The sequence below is a fragment of the Lynx canadensis genome, chromosome B3 (genome assembly GCF_007474595.2).
Source record: "Lynx canadensis isolate LIC74 chromosome B3, mLynCan4.pri.v2, whole genome shotgun sequence".
Taxonomy (NCBI): Eukaryota; Metazoa; Chordata; class Mammalia; order Carnivora; family Felidae; genus Lynx; species Lynx canadensis.
This window is the reverse complement of record NC_044308.2, coordinates 143074015-143088597: the sequence shown is the minus strand read 5'-3', so window position 1 is coordinate 143088597 and position 14583 is coordinate 143074015. Positions and strand designations below refer to the sequence as shown.

General features: G+C 52.4%; 1 protein-coding gene across 1 annotated transcript in view; it reads right to left on the bottom strand.

Annotated features, from left to right (window-relative positions):
- DYNC1H1 (dynein cytoplasmic 1 heavy chain 1) overlaps positions 1 to 14583 on the bottom strand; it is a 76965-nt gene that overhangs the window by 21404 nt on the left and 40978 nt on the right. The window contains exons 23-42 of the mRNA XM_030319994.1: positions 14332 to 14505; positions 13208 to 13373; positions 12938 to 13126; positions 12651 to 12845; positions 11742 to 12024; positions 11417 to 11517; positions 10730 to 10889; positions 9416 to 9659; positions 9058 to 9241; positions 8561 to 8773; positions 7591 to 7829; positions 7263 to 7419; positions 5308 to 5535; positions 4623 to 4853; positions 4209 to 4349; positions 3548 to 3781; positions 3251 to 3457; positions 3051 to 3172; positions 2376 to 2541; positions 1264 to 1427 (exon numbers count right to left, since the gene is read on the bottom strand). Coding sequence (XP_030175854.1) covers positions 1264 to 1427; positions 2376 to 2541; positions 3051 to 3172; positions 3251 to 3457; positions 3548 to 3781; positions 4209 to 4349; positions 4623 to 4853; positions 5308 to 5535; positions 7263 to 7419; positions 7591 to 7829; positions 8561 to 8773; positions 9058 to 9241; positions 9416 to 9659; positions 10730 to 10889; positions 11417 to 11517; positions 11742 to 12024; positions 12651 to 12845; positions 12938 to 13126; positions 13208 to 13373; positions 14332 to 14505 — 3798 coding nt within the window. The remainder of the gene's footprint in view (positions 1 to 1263; positions 1428 to 2375; positions 2542 to 3050; positions 3173 to 3250; positions 3458 to 3547; positions 3782 to 4208; positions 4350 to 4622; positions 4854 to 5307; positions 5536 to 7262; positions 7420 to 7590; positions 7830 to 8560; positions 8774 to 9057; positions 9242 to 9415; positions 9660 to 10729; positions 10890 to 11416; positions 11518 to 11741; positions 12025 to 12650; positions 12846 to 12937; positions 13127 to 13207; positions 13374 to 14331; positions 14506 to 14583) is intronic.

The window sequence follows — 14583 nt, the reverse complement described above, 5'->3', positions numbered from 1 at the left end:
ACCGACTGAGCCACCCAGGCACCGCCCCCATCAAATTTCTTCATTATTAAAAAAGAGAGGGTTAGAAGTTTTTCTTGTTCTGTTTTGTTTTAAATAAAAAGAAGCTAACGCGATGTTCCTTGCTCCCCTCCCCCACTTGCTTCGCTCATGCCGTGCACTGGGCTCTGGGGCGGGGCTGCTGTGTGACTCAGCGGACTCCCAGGAGCCCGGTGTGAGAGCCAGAGACCTACGATGAAGCAAGTTCTGAGACTCCTCGTGAGCTCGGGTGAGGAGAGCTGCCCGGAGGCAGGACTCACTGGTCTGGAGGTGCAGCCGCTGGACACACAAGTTTGTACCCTCGGTCTGGAGGGAGCCATCTGCCCTGGGTTCTCCCAGGAGTAACATTAACTGACCAACCACATAAACCTGGGACTGCGAGCGGCCAGAGGGACTATGTCCTCTGCGAACGGCCACCTCACACTTACCCTGTGAGCGAGACCTGCCCGGCCACAAGAGGCCTGACCTCCTGCACTGTTCCGAGCAGCCCGATTCACAGGCAGAACATTCCCCCAAAGAAAGGAAACTGTGGTGCTGTGTTAAATAGTAAATTAAGAATTATTAAAAAATGTTTTTAAAATGGTTTTTATTTATTTTTGAGAGAGAGACAGAGCGCAAGCAGGGGACGGGCAGAGAGAGAGGGAGACACAGAATCCGAAGCAGGCTTCAGGCTCCGAGCTGTCAGCACAGAGCCCGACACGGGGCTCGAGCCCACGGACTGCAAGATCATGACTTGAGCTGAAGTCGGATGCCCGACCGACTGAGCCACCCAGGGGCTCCTACTTTTTTTTTTTTTTTTTTTAAAGGAAATCTCTATGCCCAGTGTGGGACTTGAACTCATGACCCCAAGATCAAGAGCTGCACGCTCTACCGACTGAGTCAGCCAGGTGCCCCTAGAAAGCGTTTAAATTCGCCAGAAAACTCCAGCTTGGACAAGGTTATGGGGCACAGGCATGAGAGTTACCGAGCTTAATGGAAGTGCCTCGCCCCCTACCTACCTACCTACCTACCCTTACTGGTGGCGGGCAGTCCCTGAGCCCTGACACCCATCATGCTGGGGGTGGCTGTGCTCAGACGCCAAGGCTGCCCTTGCCGCCTCTGCCCCTTTCCACCACCAACAGAGGCTGGCTCAAACTTGGGCAGGCCAGCCTTGCACAGAGCCTAACTCGGAGGGCCACAAGCATCAGTGTAGGCGGAGCAAGGAGCTAACCGCATCCTTGGCCTTACCTGTCTTGGAAGAGACGGAGGGCTTCGTGTGCCCAAATCCGAATGAGGCCTTCCACAGGCAGGGTTTCCAGAGGTCTCAGGGCCTCAAAGATCCCTCGTACCCACCTCGTCATCTCACGGGGTGAGTAGATATAGTGGGGCTGTGTGTCCTGAGTGAATCTCTCCTGCAGGTTCAGAAAAGTGGGAGGTATGTATAAATCCCTTAAAACACATGAAAAGTGGCTAAGAGATCAAGTGCCGTGTAACATTTTTATATTCAAAACAGACAACCTAAACCCTAGAAAATTTAAGCATGAATTAGTAGACAACGTTGGCACCACTGGACAACTATCTGGAACAAAGTTCCATCCAAGTTGCTCACTTTTATGTTAAAATTAATTCTATTTAACGAAACTACAACAATGCTCTTCTGAAAAGACTTTAAAGCATGTAATTCCTAAGTTCAGGGAAAGCCTTCCTAAGCATGATTTTAAAAGCAGGAACAAAGAAAAAAAAAGATTTACACTTGATGATGTTAAAAATTCTGCAGGAAAAGTTGCAGTTCCACAGAACGAAAAGCAAACTAAATACCAGGAAGGGTACTGGACACTTCTGGACACTACTGGACGTGCAGGCAATCGGGGAGGAGCGGGGCGGCTGTGCCTGGTCGGGGGTGGGGGGTGGCCAGCAGCTCTCAGTGCCCCGGGAGGCACCGGAACCGGAAGGCGTCCCAGATGTGCGAGTCCCAAGCAGGAGAACCGCTTCCTTTCACCAGGCGGTTTGAAAGCGGTAATGAGGGTGGCAGATGGAGACGATGCTGGCGGCCACGTCGGTGGTCCAGCTGCCCGGAGAGCAGTTTGACAACACATCATCACTACAAATAACCACACGCACACCCATGGTTGTGCTGTAATAACAAGTGTCCGTGTCCTTTGAGAAACTGAGGAGTACAGTACCGATTTTGTAAAAAATACTGTATGTAACGTGTACAGACAAGGGCAACAAGAAAAAAAGGGAAACGTCTGCAGTCGTGGTACCTGGTAGAATGATTTGAGGACAGGCTCTGGGAAGTCCCGGCTCAACGAGAGCTCTAAATAAAGCTCCATCTTGTAGCAGCGCCCGACCCCGCGTACCTGAGACATGGTGTAGAACTCCACCATGGCGGCGGTGAGTGGCTCCGCGTACGTGCGCAGGGACGGGATGAGCCGCAGCATGGCCCGGTTGAAGGTGCCGTAGATCTGCGTCAGGGAGGCGGGTCCCGGGTAATCCACATACACGACCGGCACGTGGCGCAAGAATCTGCGTGAGGACGGCCGGCTCAGACTTCCCAGCTGATCAGCAGTGTGCCTGAGCGGAGAGTGCCCCGGCCCGGCCCGGCCCGGCCCGGGCCCAGGCCCAGACCCAGGGCTGCTTCCCGATCCACCCACACAGGCCTCACGTCCCCATTCGCGCAGATCACGCACAGACTGCTGGGGCCTGGGCGCCGACACTAACAGTAGGTGCAAAAAACTTTGAAAAAGAGCCAGCCCCAAATGGGAAAATGATGCAGGCTGATACAGCCTCATCGTGGCCCCACAGACAGGTCTGGGGCAGTTAGCTCGTTACGACCCAGAGAGTCAGTGCTTTTATTTTTGAGTGTCTTTTCCAGTACTGCAGCACGGCACAAGGAGCCCAGGGGCCACCCTACGATAATCAGCATTTTGTTACCTTTTTACGACCAAAACCAGATTTCTGCTGTGCTACGTTTAAAACAATCTTGGAACAGGGGTGTGTGTGAGGCCAGTGCTGTCTACGGAGCTGTGTGTTACCTATGAGAGAGGGGCTTTCTTCCAGGATCCGTGGGTGGATTACAAGCCCCGACAAACTGGATCCTCTCCAGCTTCACCCACGTTTGATCTGAGGTTCGGTAAAAGCCTCCATGCTCCACCATCTGAGGGAAAGCGGGAGGGTCAGCACATTAATGGCAAATGTGAACGAGGTCAGTGGGGACTTGTGGATGTACACAAACCTGTCTGATGAAGGATATGACCCTCTGTGTCCCGTATTTATCCATGTCTGGCAAGTTGATCTCATCACAGAATAGCACCAGCCACTTTCCAAGTTGCACCGGGGCCAAAACCACACCGTTAGGGGTGCGTCTGTACTCGCAGTAGTGGTCAAAGGTCTTCAGCAGGAGCTCTGGAGTGGTAGCACTCGAGAAGTTAAGACCCACAACCTTTAGACGGAAGAGGCAAATCGACCGTTACAAGCGCCATCCCGTACGTGAGCACCGAAAGGCCTGCTGCCCACCTCCCAGCCGCTTTACCTCCATGTCAGGCAAGGCCCGGAGGGCGCTGAAGAGGGTCATGGTCTTGCCAGACCCGGGGGGCCCGCATAGGACCAGTGGCTTGTGCTCAGCCAGCCAGGTGTACAAGAGGGCTTCGTGGCGGACGGTGTCCAGAGTCGGCACGACGACGTCAGGGGCCGCCACCTTGTGCGTCTCCACTTCAATCTGAGGCACCTTGGCCTGCCATGGCGACCATTCTCCGCTGATGGACACCTGCACCCAGAGAAGGGGTGCGGGTCACTCCGGGAGCCACACACCTCACTCAGAGACTTGCTCACTTTCATATAAACCAGAACTGCTCTCCTTATACCACATAAAGCAAAGGACAGCATCCTTTGATGAAACGGAAAGATTAATGGGGCATCTGGGTGGCTCAGTCAGTTAAGTGTCCAACTCTTAGTTTCGGCTCAGGTCACGATCTCACAGGTCGCGAGGTCTGTGCCGACAGTGCACAGCCTGCTTGGGATTCTCTCTCTCCCCGTCTCTACCCCTCCCTCACTCATGCATGCCCTCTCTCTCAAAACAAATAAAGAAAAAAAAAAAAAGAAATAAAGATTAAGCTCATGGTGAGGTGTCTCCAGGACGAATTACACCAACATGTCAAGGTCAAGGCAGGGAGGCCATTCCTTCATGCACTTACTTCATAATCAATAATCGGTATGTTGGGTGCAGCGGGCAACGGCACCGTTGTGATTCTTCTGATGTATTCACCCAGCTCTGCTCTCATTTTCAGCCGACTATCTCCAGACAAGGACCAGAGTATGGCATAAACCAAATATCGCTATTTAAAGAGAGAACAGGATCTGTTTTTAAATAAAATTTCAACAATGAAGACATTTATGGCAACATTAACCTCGCAAAGAGTGGTTCCCAGTGTTCTTGGATCATGGACATGCTTGCACCTTTCTCGGCCCCCATGAAAGCCTGACCCTGTTCCCAGGGAAGAGAACACACCCAAGCAGGCACGTTGTTTCAGGAGGTTCGCAGACACAGAGGCCATCTGTGCCCCAGCCCCGTCGAGCCCCACTCTCCTGCAATGCAGGTGCTCGCTGACCTGAACGTAGCGCTCCAGCTGCTCGATCTGCATGGGGAAGTCGGGGTGGTTGGCGTTGTACTGGGCCACGTTGCGGCAGGCCTGGTGCAGCATGGAGAAGAGCGAGCCCAGGCAGCGGAGACGGGTCAGGTCCATGATGTGCTCCAGCTTGAAGGCGTGCTCCAGGGCCTTGGTGACCAGACCGTTGGACGTGAAGTACGGCTGCATGATTGTGGCCGCGTCCCTTTGGATCTGCAAGAAGCAGTAGATGATGTCTGTCATTTTGAAAAAACCCCGGAGATTTTCATATAGTCTAACCTAGGCCCAGAAGAGAGTCACGTGACCTGTAAACACACACACACACACACACACTTTTCTCGATAACCTTCAATGATCAATCCTTAGTCCATCACTTTAATGGAAAAAGGCAGCTGTTCGTCAATTTGCAGAGAAAAGTCAGATAGCTAAAAGAACTCTTTAAAGTTTCCTAAATGGGTCTTCACTTCGGCAGCTGATACTGCTTCGTGAGGCACTGCCATACGACAACGCTGAGGGCCCAGCTTCCACAGATGAGCAGCACCACGGCCCCCCCTGGCTTCTAGACCCTCGGGGGTGGAACACCTGACCTCACTGTGCGGGAAGCCCCCGCCCCCCTCCAGCTGCAGATCTGCGGCTGCACTTGGCAGAGCGGTGACGGCCTTCGTACCTGCAGCATTGGGGAAGCCGCCTCCTCCCCCTCGTCCTCTTTGCCCTTGCGCCGGCGCTGGGCCTCGTCCTCCCCTTCGTCCAGCGGGATGCTACGCAGCCTGGCCAGGAAGTTGTTGAAGATCATGTCTGTGCTGAGAACGTCCTCACTAAACCAGACCATGCCGCAGCGGGACACCGTGGCCAGAGTGGCGTATTTCAAGTCCTGTACTTCAAACATTATTCGCACCTTGAAGAGAAAACATAGAGCAGGTTTAATTTTGTAGGTTTGATAGAAACTGGGATGTTAAAATTCTTTTACCTATACACACATCGAAAGAGCGATTAAATTAAATCTAGTTTCTCTGCACTTATTTCAAAAAACAAAACCGTCTACGGCTGTCATCACTACAGCACCTACCAAAGGCCCTCCACAAGGACCTGGGTAGGAAGTGTGTGTGGTGGGGAGAAAAGCAGGTGAGCCCACAGGACCAGCCCTTGGTGGACACAAGACACAGCTCCGCTGGAGGGGGCATCGGCTGGGGATGTGCGCTAGCCTTACCCTGGGCCGGGCACGGCGACACGCTCCCTGCCTGGACCCACCGACCCTCACACCCATCCCTGGAGCCAGGCGCAGTGTCCCTGTTCCACAGATGGGGCTGGGTACCTCACCCAGGTCCCACTGCTGGTAAGTGGAGCTGATATTCAAAGCAGACGGTCTGATTCCAGAGCCCTAACCTCAGTGCCGACACGCCTCACAGGAGAGCAGTCTCGTTCCAACGATAGTCAGGATCTACTGCCTAACGAGTTGTAACAGAGAGACCTGACGTGTCAAGACACAGGCGGAGCTAAGCGCACATTTCCAGACTGGCACTAGGCATCACTGGCTTGGCTTCTCAAGTGACGACAACCACTATTGCTGGCTCACAGGTTCATGATCACCAGGTGCTCCTGTGAAGCGACCGCCCCCTTTTTCTCACGCCCACCGCCGGTCCCTCCGCGAGTCCCGTCAGCATGAACTTTAAATGACACCACAACTCAGCAGCTCCCGTGCAGCCAGCTCGCCCGGCCTGCCCCACAGCTGTGCCTGGGCCACCTCGCAGCCTCTGGATGGTCCCCTTGCTCCCACACGTCCTCTTCAACTACTCTCCACCCGACAGTCAGGGATGTGATCCAGACTCCCAGGGCTCCGGACTCACCCAACGGGCAAGTGCCAGTCTTTACACGGCCCTGGGCCCAACCTGATCTGGCCCCTTTCCTCTCTGGTCCAGCCGCCTTTTCTCCCCTCGCTCCTCATACCCCAGTCAAACCCCCCGCTATCTGAGGCCCACGGGACCGGCTCCCTCACATGCCGAACACTTCTAGGTGATGCCTCCACGTCACCAACCCTGACCACGTACCCTCCAGCTCTCGCCAGCACCAACTACTGCCTTCCAGCTCATCTTCTCCTGAGCACTCGACACTGCTTACCTTGAGGGTCTGTTTTCCACATCAGACTGTACGCCCCAGGACAGCAAGGGCTTTTGTCTGTTTTTTTCCTGCTGGACCTTCAGTAGGATGCAAACCCATGCCAGGCCCACCCACGTTTCCTGATCTATCCAGTGATGTGTCCAGGACCTGGACCAAATGCTCGTTTCCAAGGGATAGCCTGGAAAGCTTCCATATCTAAATTACTCATTTTACCACTTCCCAGATGTGTGAGAACTTCACAAATCCTACTAACAACCCCGTAACGCTGGGTTTGGAGCATTACCTGGGAATCACAGAGCATGGTTAACATTCAGCAACAGTACAAAGTTCTTATAAGTTCTATAGAAGTATTTCCCCCTGGTCACGGGAATGGAAAAATCTAGCACAAGGAGACTCAGTCAACTTTGAAAACTATTTACACAACCGACCACTACACTGTGGAACCTGGAACCTGCCCTCTAGAGTACACGGGACATTTGGTCTGATACCCCACGAAAGGCCACTTACATTGGGCGGAAGGCTGAGACGCTCGCCATTTGGCAGAGTCAGAAGCTTGTTGTCATCCAGCACCGAGTTCAAGTTCTCCACCCACTCGGGGTCCACGTCGCCATCGAAGACAATCCACTGGCGCTTTTGTAGCTCGCCCCTCACGTTGTCTATGATCCTGGTTTGGAAGGATTTTGAAACAGCTTTTTGAGATTAGAAACGCTCACTCTGCAACAGTCTCTGCAGTGGCATTTTCATTCATTCAGTCTTTGGTTGGAAAAGTAACACCCGCTGTTAACAGAAGGAGAGAGCACCCAGGTCCCACTCGCTGGAATCAAGGTTAACTCACTTTCTCAGGACATGTGTGAACAGCCCATCCGTCCATTCCCTGGTGTTGGGGTCCAGGGTTCCATAAAGGTGGTCTTTGCTGATGGCTTTGGGGTCGATGATGTGGGCCACGCCCTCCACGCCCTCGAGCCTCTCCAAAGCCTTCAGGAGAACACGCCAAGCCATGCTCTTCCCACTTCCTGAGGGGCCCACCATCATCAGGCCGTGGTTGATCTGGGTGATCTGGTAGAGCTGGAGGACCTGCAGAGCCAAAGACATCACATCCTGACCACTCCAGAGAAAGAATGAGAAGGTTCTTCAGCCCTTCTTCGTGGCAGCAAACAGGAGACATGTGCTAAAGGCCAGCAAGTGCTGCACTCGAGTTTTTAAAGCAGACATTATGTGGGCCGCACCCACAAAAAACATTTCAAGAAAGGTTTTAACTAAATTGTGGGGAGTTCTTTGTTAAGCTGGGAAGGCTGGGAGCCAGTGGAAGAGGGGGTGACTACCAACCTGCCTCAGAAGAGGCACAGAAGATCCCTTCTAGAGAGGGCAGAGACCCAACAGATGAGCCATCTGTGTGACCCAGCACAGCATCGCTCGCGCTCAGCAGGCAGCTTGTGTGATAATATACTTTTTAATCTCCCACAAGAACGAAACGGAGAATGCCACGAAGGACTATAAACCATGTGCCAATTAGCAGATTTATGTTCTTAATCTACGATGTTGGGAAGTCTTGTAAGTAGAACTTTTATTGGTGTGAATACTTTCTGTTACGATCGCACATTCAGTCAGCATTTCCACACACTACGTAAGTGAGGTTTTCAGCTAAATTGTTAGGTCTACGTCAAAGTTAAGAAAAAAGCCCCAAGTCAAATCTTCATAAACCAGGGGATGTGCCTCCCTGGCCCTCGTGGTCAGGGCTCTGTTAAGTGTGGCTTCTCCTAGTGGCTGCGGCTGCTGTGGCTGCATAGTGTGTGGGGGCCAGTTACCTTCTCGACCCACATTCCACCGACTTCTTCTCCGTCTCCGTACGTCAGGTACATTTCCTGGCACACCTTCTTCAGCTCTTCTCGAAGCGCGGTCATTTCGCCCCGGTGGTACTGGACTCCGGGGAACACGTCTGACAGGAGGCTGAAGAGCAGTGGGATGTCTTCTGCCACCAGCTTGGGCACCATCGTCTCGCACACGCTCTGTATCAGAATCTAACGGCGACAAAAGGACCGAGCCCTGAGTGGCGGGGAGCCTGGCCCGCACGGCCACTGCCGTATCCCCAGAAGGTACGGAAGACGTGGCTGTCGGTGACAGAGCGACTCAGCAGGCTCCCGTGGTCCTTACTCAGTTCACCGCACCAATATCAGTGTCTTCCACTCGCCCATCCCGGCACATGTGAATCACAACAGAACTCTCAGGCCACGGCTGGGAGGTTGAAAGGGTGAACTTGAATACTAGTGTTTACGGTGTGAGTGATTCAAACACGTGTACAAACCTCCTGTTCAGGTAGATTTTCTGCAATTTCTCCTTCATCAACTGCTTCCCCTCGCTCTTCTTTCTCCCTCTTAATCTTCTGAATTCTCTCCCTCTTCACGTTTCCCGCACTAACCAGCACACTCTTCAAAGCTCGAAGACCAAAGTCATAGTGGCTCTGAGAGGAGAGCTGCTCGTCACATAGTCTGCAAGGGAAGAGGTCTACCTTGGAACAGTCCACTCTCAATAGCCACGTAAGCAAACATCGAAAATCAGACACACACACTTGGGAAGACGTGCCACGACTGCAGAAATGACCCTTCAAGGGCACGTCTTGCACACGCTACTGACATGGCAACGGGTAAGTCTGGGGTACTCACTTGAAGAACGGGACGATTTTGTTGGCGAGGACCTCAGCAGTGCGGAAGCCCTGTGAGTACAGCATGACCTGGGCGATGAGCTGCCGGTCGGGCTTGGTCATGGCCAAGCTCCGGAAGAGCTTCTTCAGATTGTCGGGAAGGTTGGACCTGCCTGCGTAGCCGGGGTTCATGGTGATGAAGATGGCCATGTCTGGACTCACCTTCACCTGTTTGTTGAGCAGCTCACAAGTAATGGGGGCAGAGGCTGAAAATCAGAGAACAGGGTTGAGACTTGTGATGTTCGAGAGCGACACTAAAATCTCCCTAAAATCCCAGACAAAGCACCTGTTTCCCCGTTGGCCTCTAAAGCCCAAAGGCCGGGACCGCAGGGGAGCCCCTCTCTGGCCCTCCTACCAGCACGTCGGCCACCTTCATACACCTCACCTACACGAGAGGTCTGGGAACGTGGGACATGTCACCAGGGGTGGGGAGCGCATATTCTGTCGTGCGTTACTGTGTGTTACAAGATCAACGCAGGGATAGAAATGCGGCGCAATGGTAGGTGCAGATATAAAAACATATCCATGCCACACAGCTGACTGGCTATGATCATGAAGACTGCCCTTTCGGGGGACTGACCAAAACCACCACCACCCACAGCTGAACTTTATTCCTTGGAGAGAACACTGAGCACACAGGTGCTCAGACACTCCTTTCCACTGTGCTTTCTCAGACACTCCTTTTCCACTGAGGAGGCCTACAGGGCCTTTGCGAAGACAAGTTCCTATTATTGCGGAACAAAAGTGACCGCGCAAATTAACAGCATGTGCCCTGTCCGCCACAGGTGTCATCGCTTCCTCCAGCACGCACCCTGCCTCCACCGGGCATGCCCGGCTTCATGTGGCCCGAGGCAGGGGAAGCAGTCCTCAAGCCTCTCAGAAGGTCATCCTATGGTGACAGAGGGCGTGTTCCTAAAGCTCCCTGTGACAACACTCTGCCAACAGGCGGCAGCAAGGCTGGCTCTGTGGGCGTGCAGGGGGAGCAGGGACAGCCCTCACCGGCCCAACACTCAGTGCGGGCGGACAGTGAGGGACGGAGCACAGGGACTCTCGCTCACCAGGGGAAGGACAGCTAGGGCTTTGGGCCGCTCTGGTCCGGAGAATGCAAACTGCTCGTGCAGTGTTATCCCGGGCCCCGCCGCCCTGCCTGCAACAGTGAGTCCTGGGAGCGAAGTGAAACTCTCACTCGTTTCTAATCACAGAGGTGTGACCCAGCCCCCATGGACTCTCCTTCCACAGCCGCTAAGTAACGTGCAGAGGAAAAGGGAAGTCTCACTCTTATCGCAGTTGGGGTTGGAGTGCTCGCGCAGCGCTTCCTGAATGCACTGCACCTGCTGCGACACGGCTGACAGCATCCGCTCCTCCAGGCGGTTGAACTCGTCAAAGCAGCCCCACGCACCCACCTGGCAGAGCCCCACAAAGATGCGTCCCATCGCCTGAAACCGAACAAAGACAGGAGCTCAAACCACCTGCTTCGGGCGGGCTCCACGGCCCTGATCCGGAGGGACCTTGGGCTACCACCGCCCCCCCGGGTGGCTGTGAGCGTGACATCAGGTTCCCACGGGAGGTGCGGGGCCTGCACACAGAAGTGCTTCACTAACAATGGCGATTGTCTGTGTACAGACGTAGGGCATCACACCTTTTCTCCTCCTGTGCCGATTCCAAAGATAGAGCTGTTTTTATTCTGCCCCTTTTTGTTGATTAAAAAAATCTTTTCCATCATAGTTACTTATTCCCACACATCGGCACTAAACGTCTCTTCCGGAAACAATGCAGCTCAAGTCAACACCAAAGCAGGTATGTCGGACACCCCACTCAAAACCACACCATCCCTGGGACTCAGAAGGCCAGACGGGCCGTGCCAAGCCGTGAGGCCAGGAGCCCTGAGAGGGGTCCAGGCGTGGTACTCCCCAGCTGACCTCTCAGGCCGTTAGATTTTAGGTGGACTCAGAAATCTTCTCACCTGGAAATCAAAGGTTTCATCGCAGTTGAAGACCAAAACAAAGCGTCCAAGCTGATGGCCAAGAGCTTTGACGGACTCTGTCTTCCCAGTCCCGGCCGGCCCTATTGTTTGAAGAAGAGTGACTGAGTACTTGAGTCCACAGGGAGGTATCGTTAGCCTTACCCAGCTTGTTCACAAAATCAAAGGACATGTAACAACTGCAGACAAATCTGAGGTTCTAGAATGTATGAGCTACGTAATTAAGAAATGTATTTAAAATCGTTGATTTAATCTTTACAAATTGCATTTACTCTCTCCATCTGTCCAGGTCTGTGGAGTAACTTACCGAAAGGGGACCCCCCCAGCCTGGCCTCCAAGGCTTGTGTCATGGTCAAATAGCAGCGGTCGGTGAGGGGGGTCTGGACCAGCTTGTCCTGAACACCCAGGTACTCAAAGCCATAGTTAAATTTGGCATTTGCCATTTGGATCGACAACTGCTGTAGCACATCGGTTTGCTTAGGGTCGAAGTAAAAGCGCATCTGGCTGAGCCATTCGAAAGATTTGGCGTTGTCAATCTTGCTTTTGATCAAGGAGCGTGTAACGTCCCTCTGGTGAACCAACTCTGTAATCTGAACACAGAGTCACTTATTAAGACTTTGTCATAAGCTGGAGTAGTGCCAGGACACTGCATTTCCTGGGCACGTGATCATTTAGCAGACTTTTGAGATTCAAGATCCAGTTGCAATAGCTTTCAGTGAATATTCCAAATCCAAATTCCCTTCCAAAAACAGCACTGTCATTCCCACAATGAAATTACACAGAATCAAGAGCTGCAGCAAAACCAAACCACCAACAAACAAGAACACCCAACGTCAAGCGAAGACCTAACTAGCACGAAATGTGTCAGGAGAACAGCTGTCTCTGTCCCCAGTCTGTCCCCTGCAGGCTGGGCGCAACACCGGTGCAGGCACACCCGGGCGCCTCTCTGGGAAGGGGCTGACAAGCAAAGGCAAAAATCCTGGTCAAGGCTCCCCGCCTCCCCTTCCCCAGGATGTGTACACATAACTCCCCCGCTCCCCCAAGGCTACCTTTCAACAGAACAGAGCGATACCCACACCAGAGAGCTCACAAATGCACCACCTCCTTCTCTCCCTACCACCAGTAAGAGTGCTCCCAGGCGTGATCTCCGCTGACTGCCTGCACTGAAGGCAGGGCCTAACCGGTGAGGAGTGAGTCAGGCAGGCGCGGGACTAACCAAGTGCTCCAGCTTCCGCCTCCGCAGCGGTGGCTGCTCCATGAGGACCGAGTCGGCCAACACGTTGAGGGTGACCTCCACGTTGCTCAGCACGGAGTGCAAGGGTGCCGCGTCACCGCTTCCGCCGATGCTGCTCAGAGCCGTCTCCACGTTTTCAGACCAGGCTATCTGGGCTGACAAAACCACAAGCTGGGCCTGGAAGACAGGAGACACGAGACCCAAAGGATCGTTTTGGAGACCAGCCGGTGCATCCGCCTCTCCGCTGGCCCGCTTCTACTACACGTTACCTGGTACTTATCAATCCAAGTGATGTAGGTATTTGGGTCAATCGAAGTTGCTTTACCAAAAATCTCAACTTCTGTAACAGACTCAGCCAGAAGTTTAGCCAGTGTGACTCTCATCTCCTTTTCTACCAGCGTGAGCCACTCGTTGATTTTGGGATGTTCAGTAATCGACACAGGAGTTTTAAACATAACCTAAAATACATGTGATACAAGAATTAAGATGTACAGAGGCAGGAGAGAAGCATTCTAAGTTACAATCGTAAACTTCACTACCTCCTCTCCTTCACGGGAGGAAATGCCCAAGACGACAGAGTTATCCTCGTTTAGGATGATGCTCGAAACGCCAGCAAACATTTTCTTGAAATGTTTCTGTAACTTAGCCACATTCTTACTGTTTCCAATGATTTCAAGCAAATCTTCATCACCCACAAAATAGAACCTAAAATTAAAATAGCATTCAAGTTGTAAAATGTCACACACACACAAATAAGGTGAATCAAAGTGGAACTTCAAATTGCAGGAAGGGAAACTAGACTTGGATGCCGATGGACAATCTCCAATCTAAACTAGGTCACATCCGAGTTTCCTCCAGCCCTCAGCAAAGGACACACGTTTGTTGAACGAGCTACTGAAGAGGGATTCCATGCACTTCATGCCATTCATCTTTCTTCATGAACGTATTTTTTTAAAGCCTGTTCAAGGGGCACCTAGGTAGCTTGAGTATCTGCTCTTGATTTTGGCTCAGGTCATGATCTCACCATTCGTAATACTGAGCCCTCCATCGGGCTCCGGGCTGACAGCAAGGAACCTGCTTGGGATTCTGTTTCCTTTCCTTGCTCTCTCTCTCTCTCTCTCTCTCTCTCTCTCTCTCAAAACAAACAAAATAAATAAAAGCCTGTTCAATTTACAGTAAGCAAACTATTCAGAGAGGAAGAAATGCCGTTTGGAAAACAATCAGAGCTAAACTTTTAAGAGATGCAAGCTGCCTAGAAGGGTGGATAATAGTTTCAATGAAGCTTAATAAACACAAGACAGAAAGTGAGGAATTATTTAACATTATAATTAGGAATACGGGCGCCCGGGTGACTCAGTCCGTTGTGTCCGAGCCCCGCGTGGGGCTCCGTGCTGGCAGTTCAGAGCCTGGAGCCTGCTTCAGATTCTGTGTCTCCATCTCTCTCTCTGCTCCTCCCCCCGCCCTTTCACTCTCACACACACATGCTCTAAAATAAACATTTTTTTTAAAAAAGGAATAAATGCGCGGAAAGGGAGTAACATTCATTTTGTTACTAGTAACAAAACTTCTGATGTCAAAGTGACTAACACACAGACCCACAGGGGAGAGGGGAGGCTCCTGAACTTGGACTCGACTTCAGCGCAAGTCAAAGCAATCATCTTACCTGGGGAAAGAGGATCGCTCTCTTTCCAGGTATTCTCCCAATGCTTTCTGGATCTTTCCTAGCAGGTCTGCCAGTCTCTCCAGAGACCTCTGTACCCCCTGGATATTCAGAACATCCATTACAAGGGGAGACTTGGATACCTTTTTCATCAGAGCCAAAAACTCCGTGCTGATACTACGAATCAAATCAAAAGTATCGTTAGCCTTTACGTGAAGAAGGGTCACCAGTCACACCTACCCCTCAGCTGCTTTG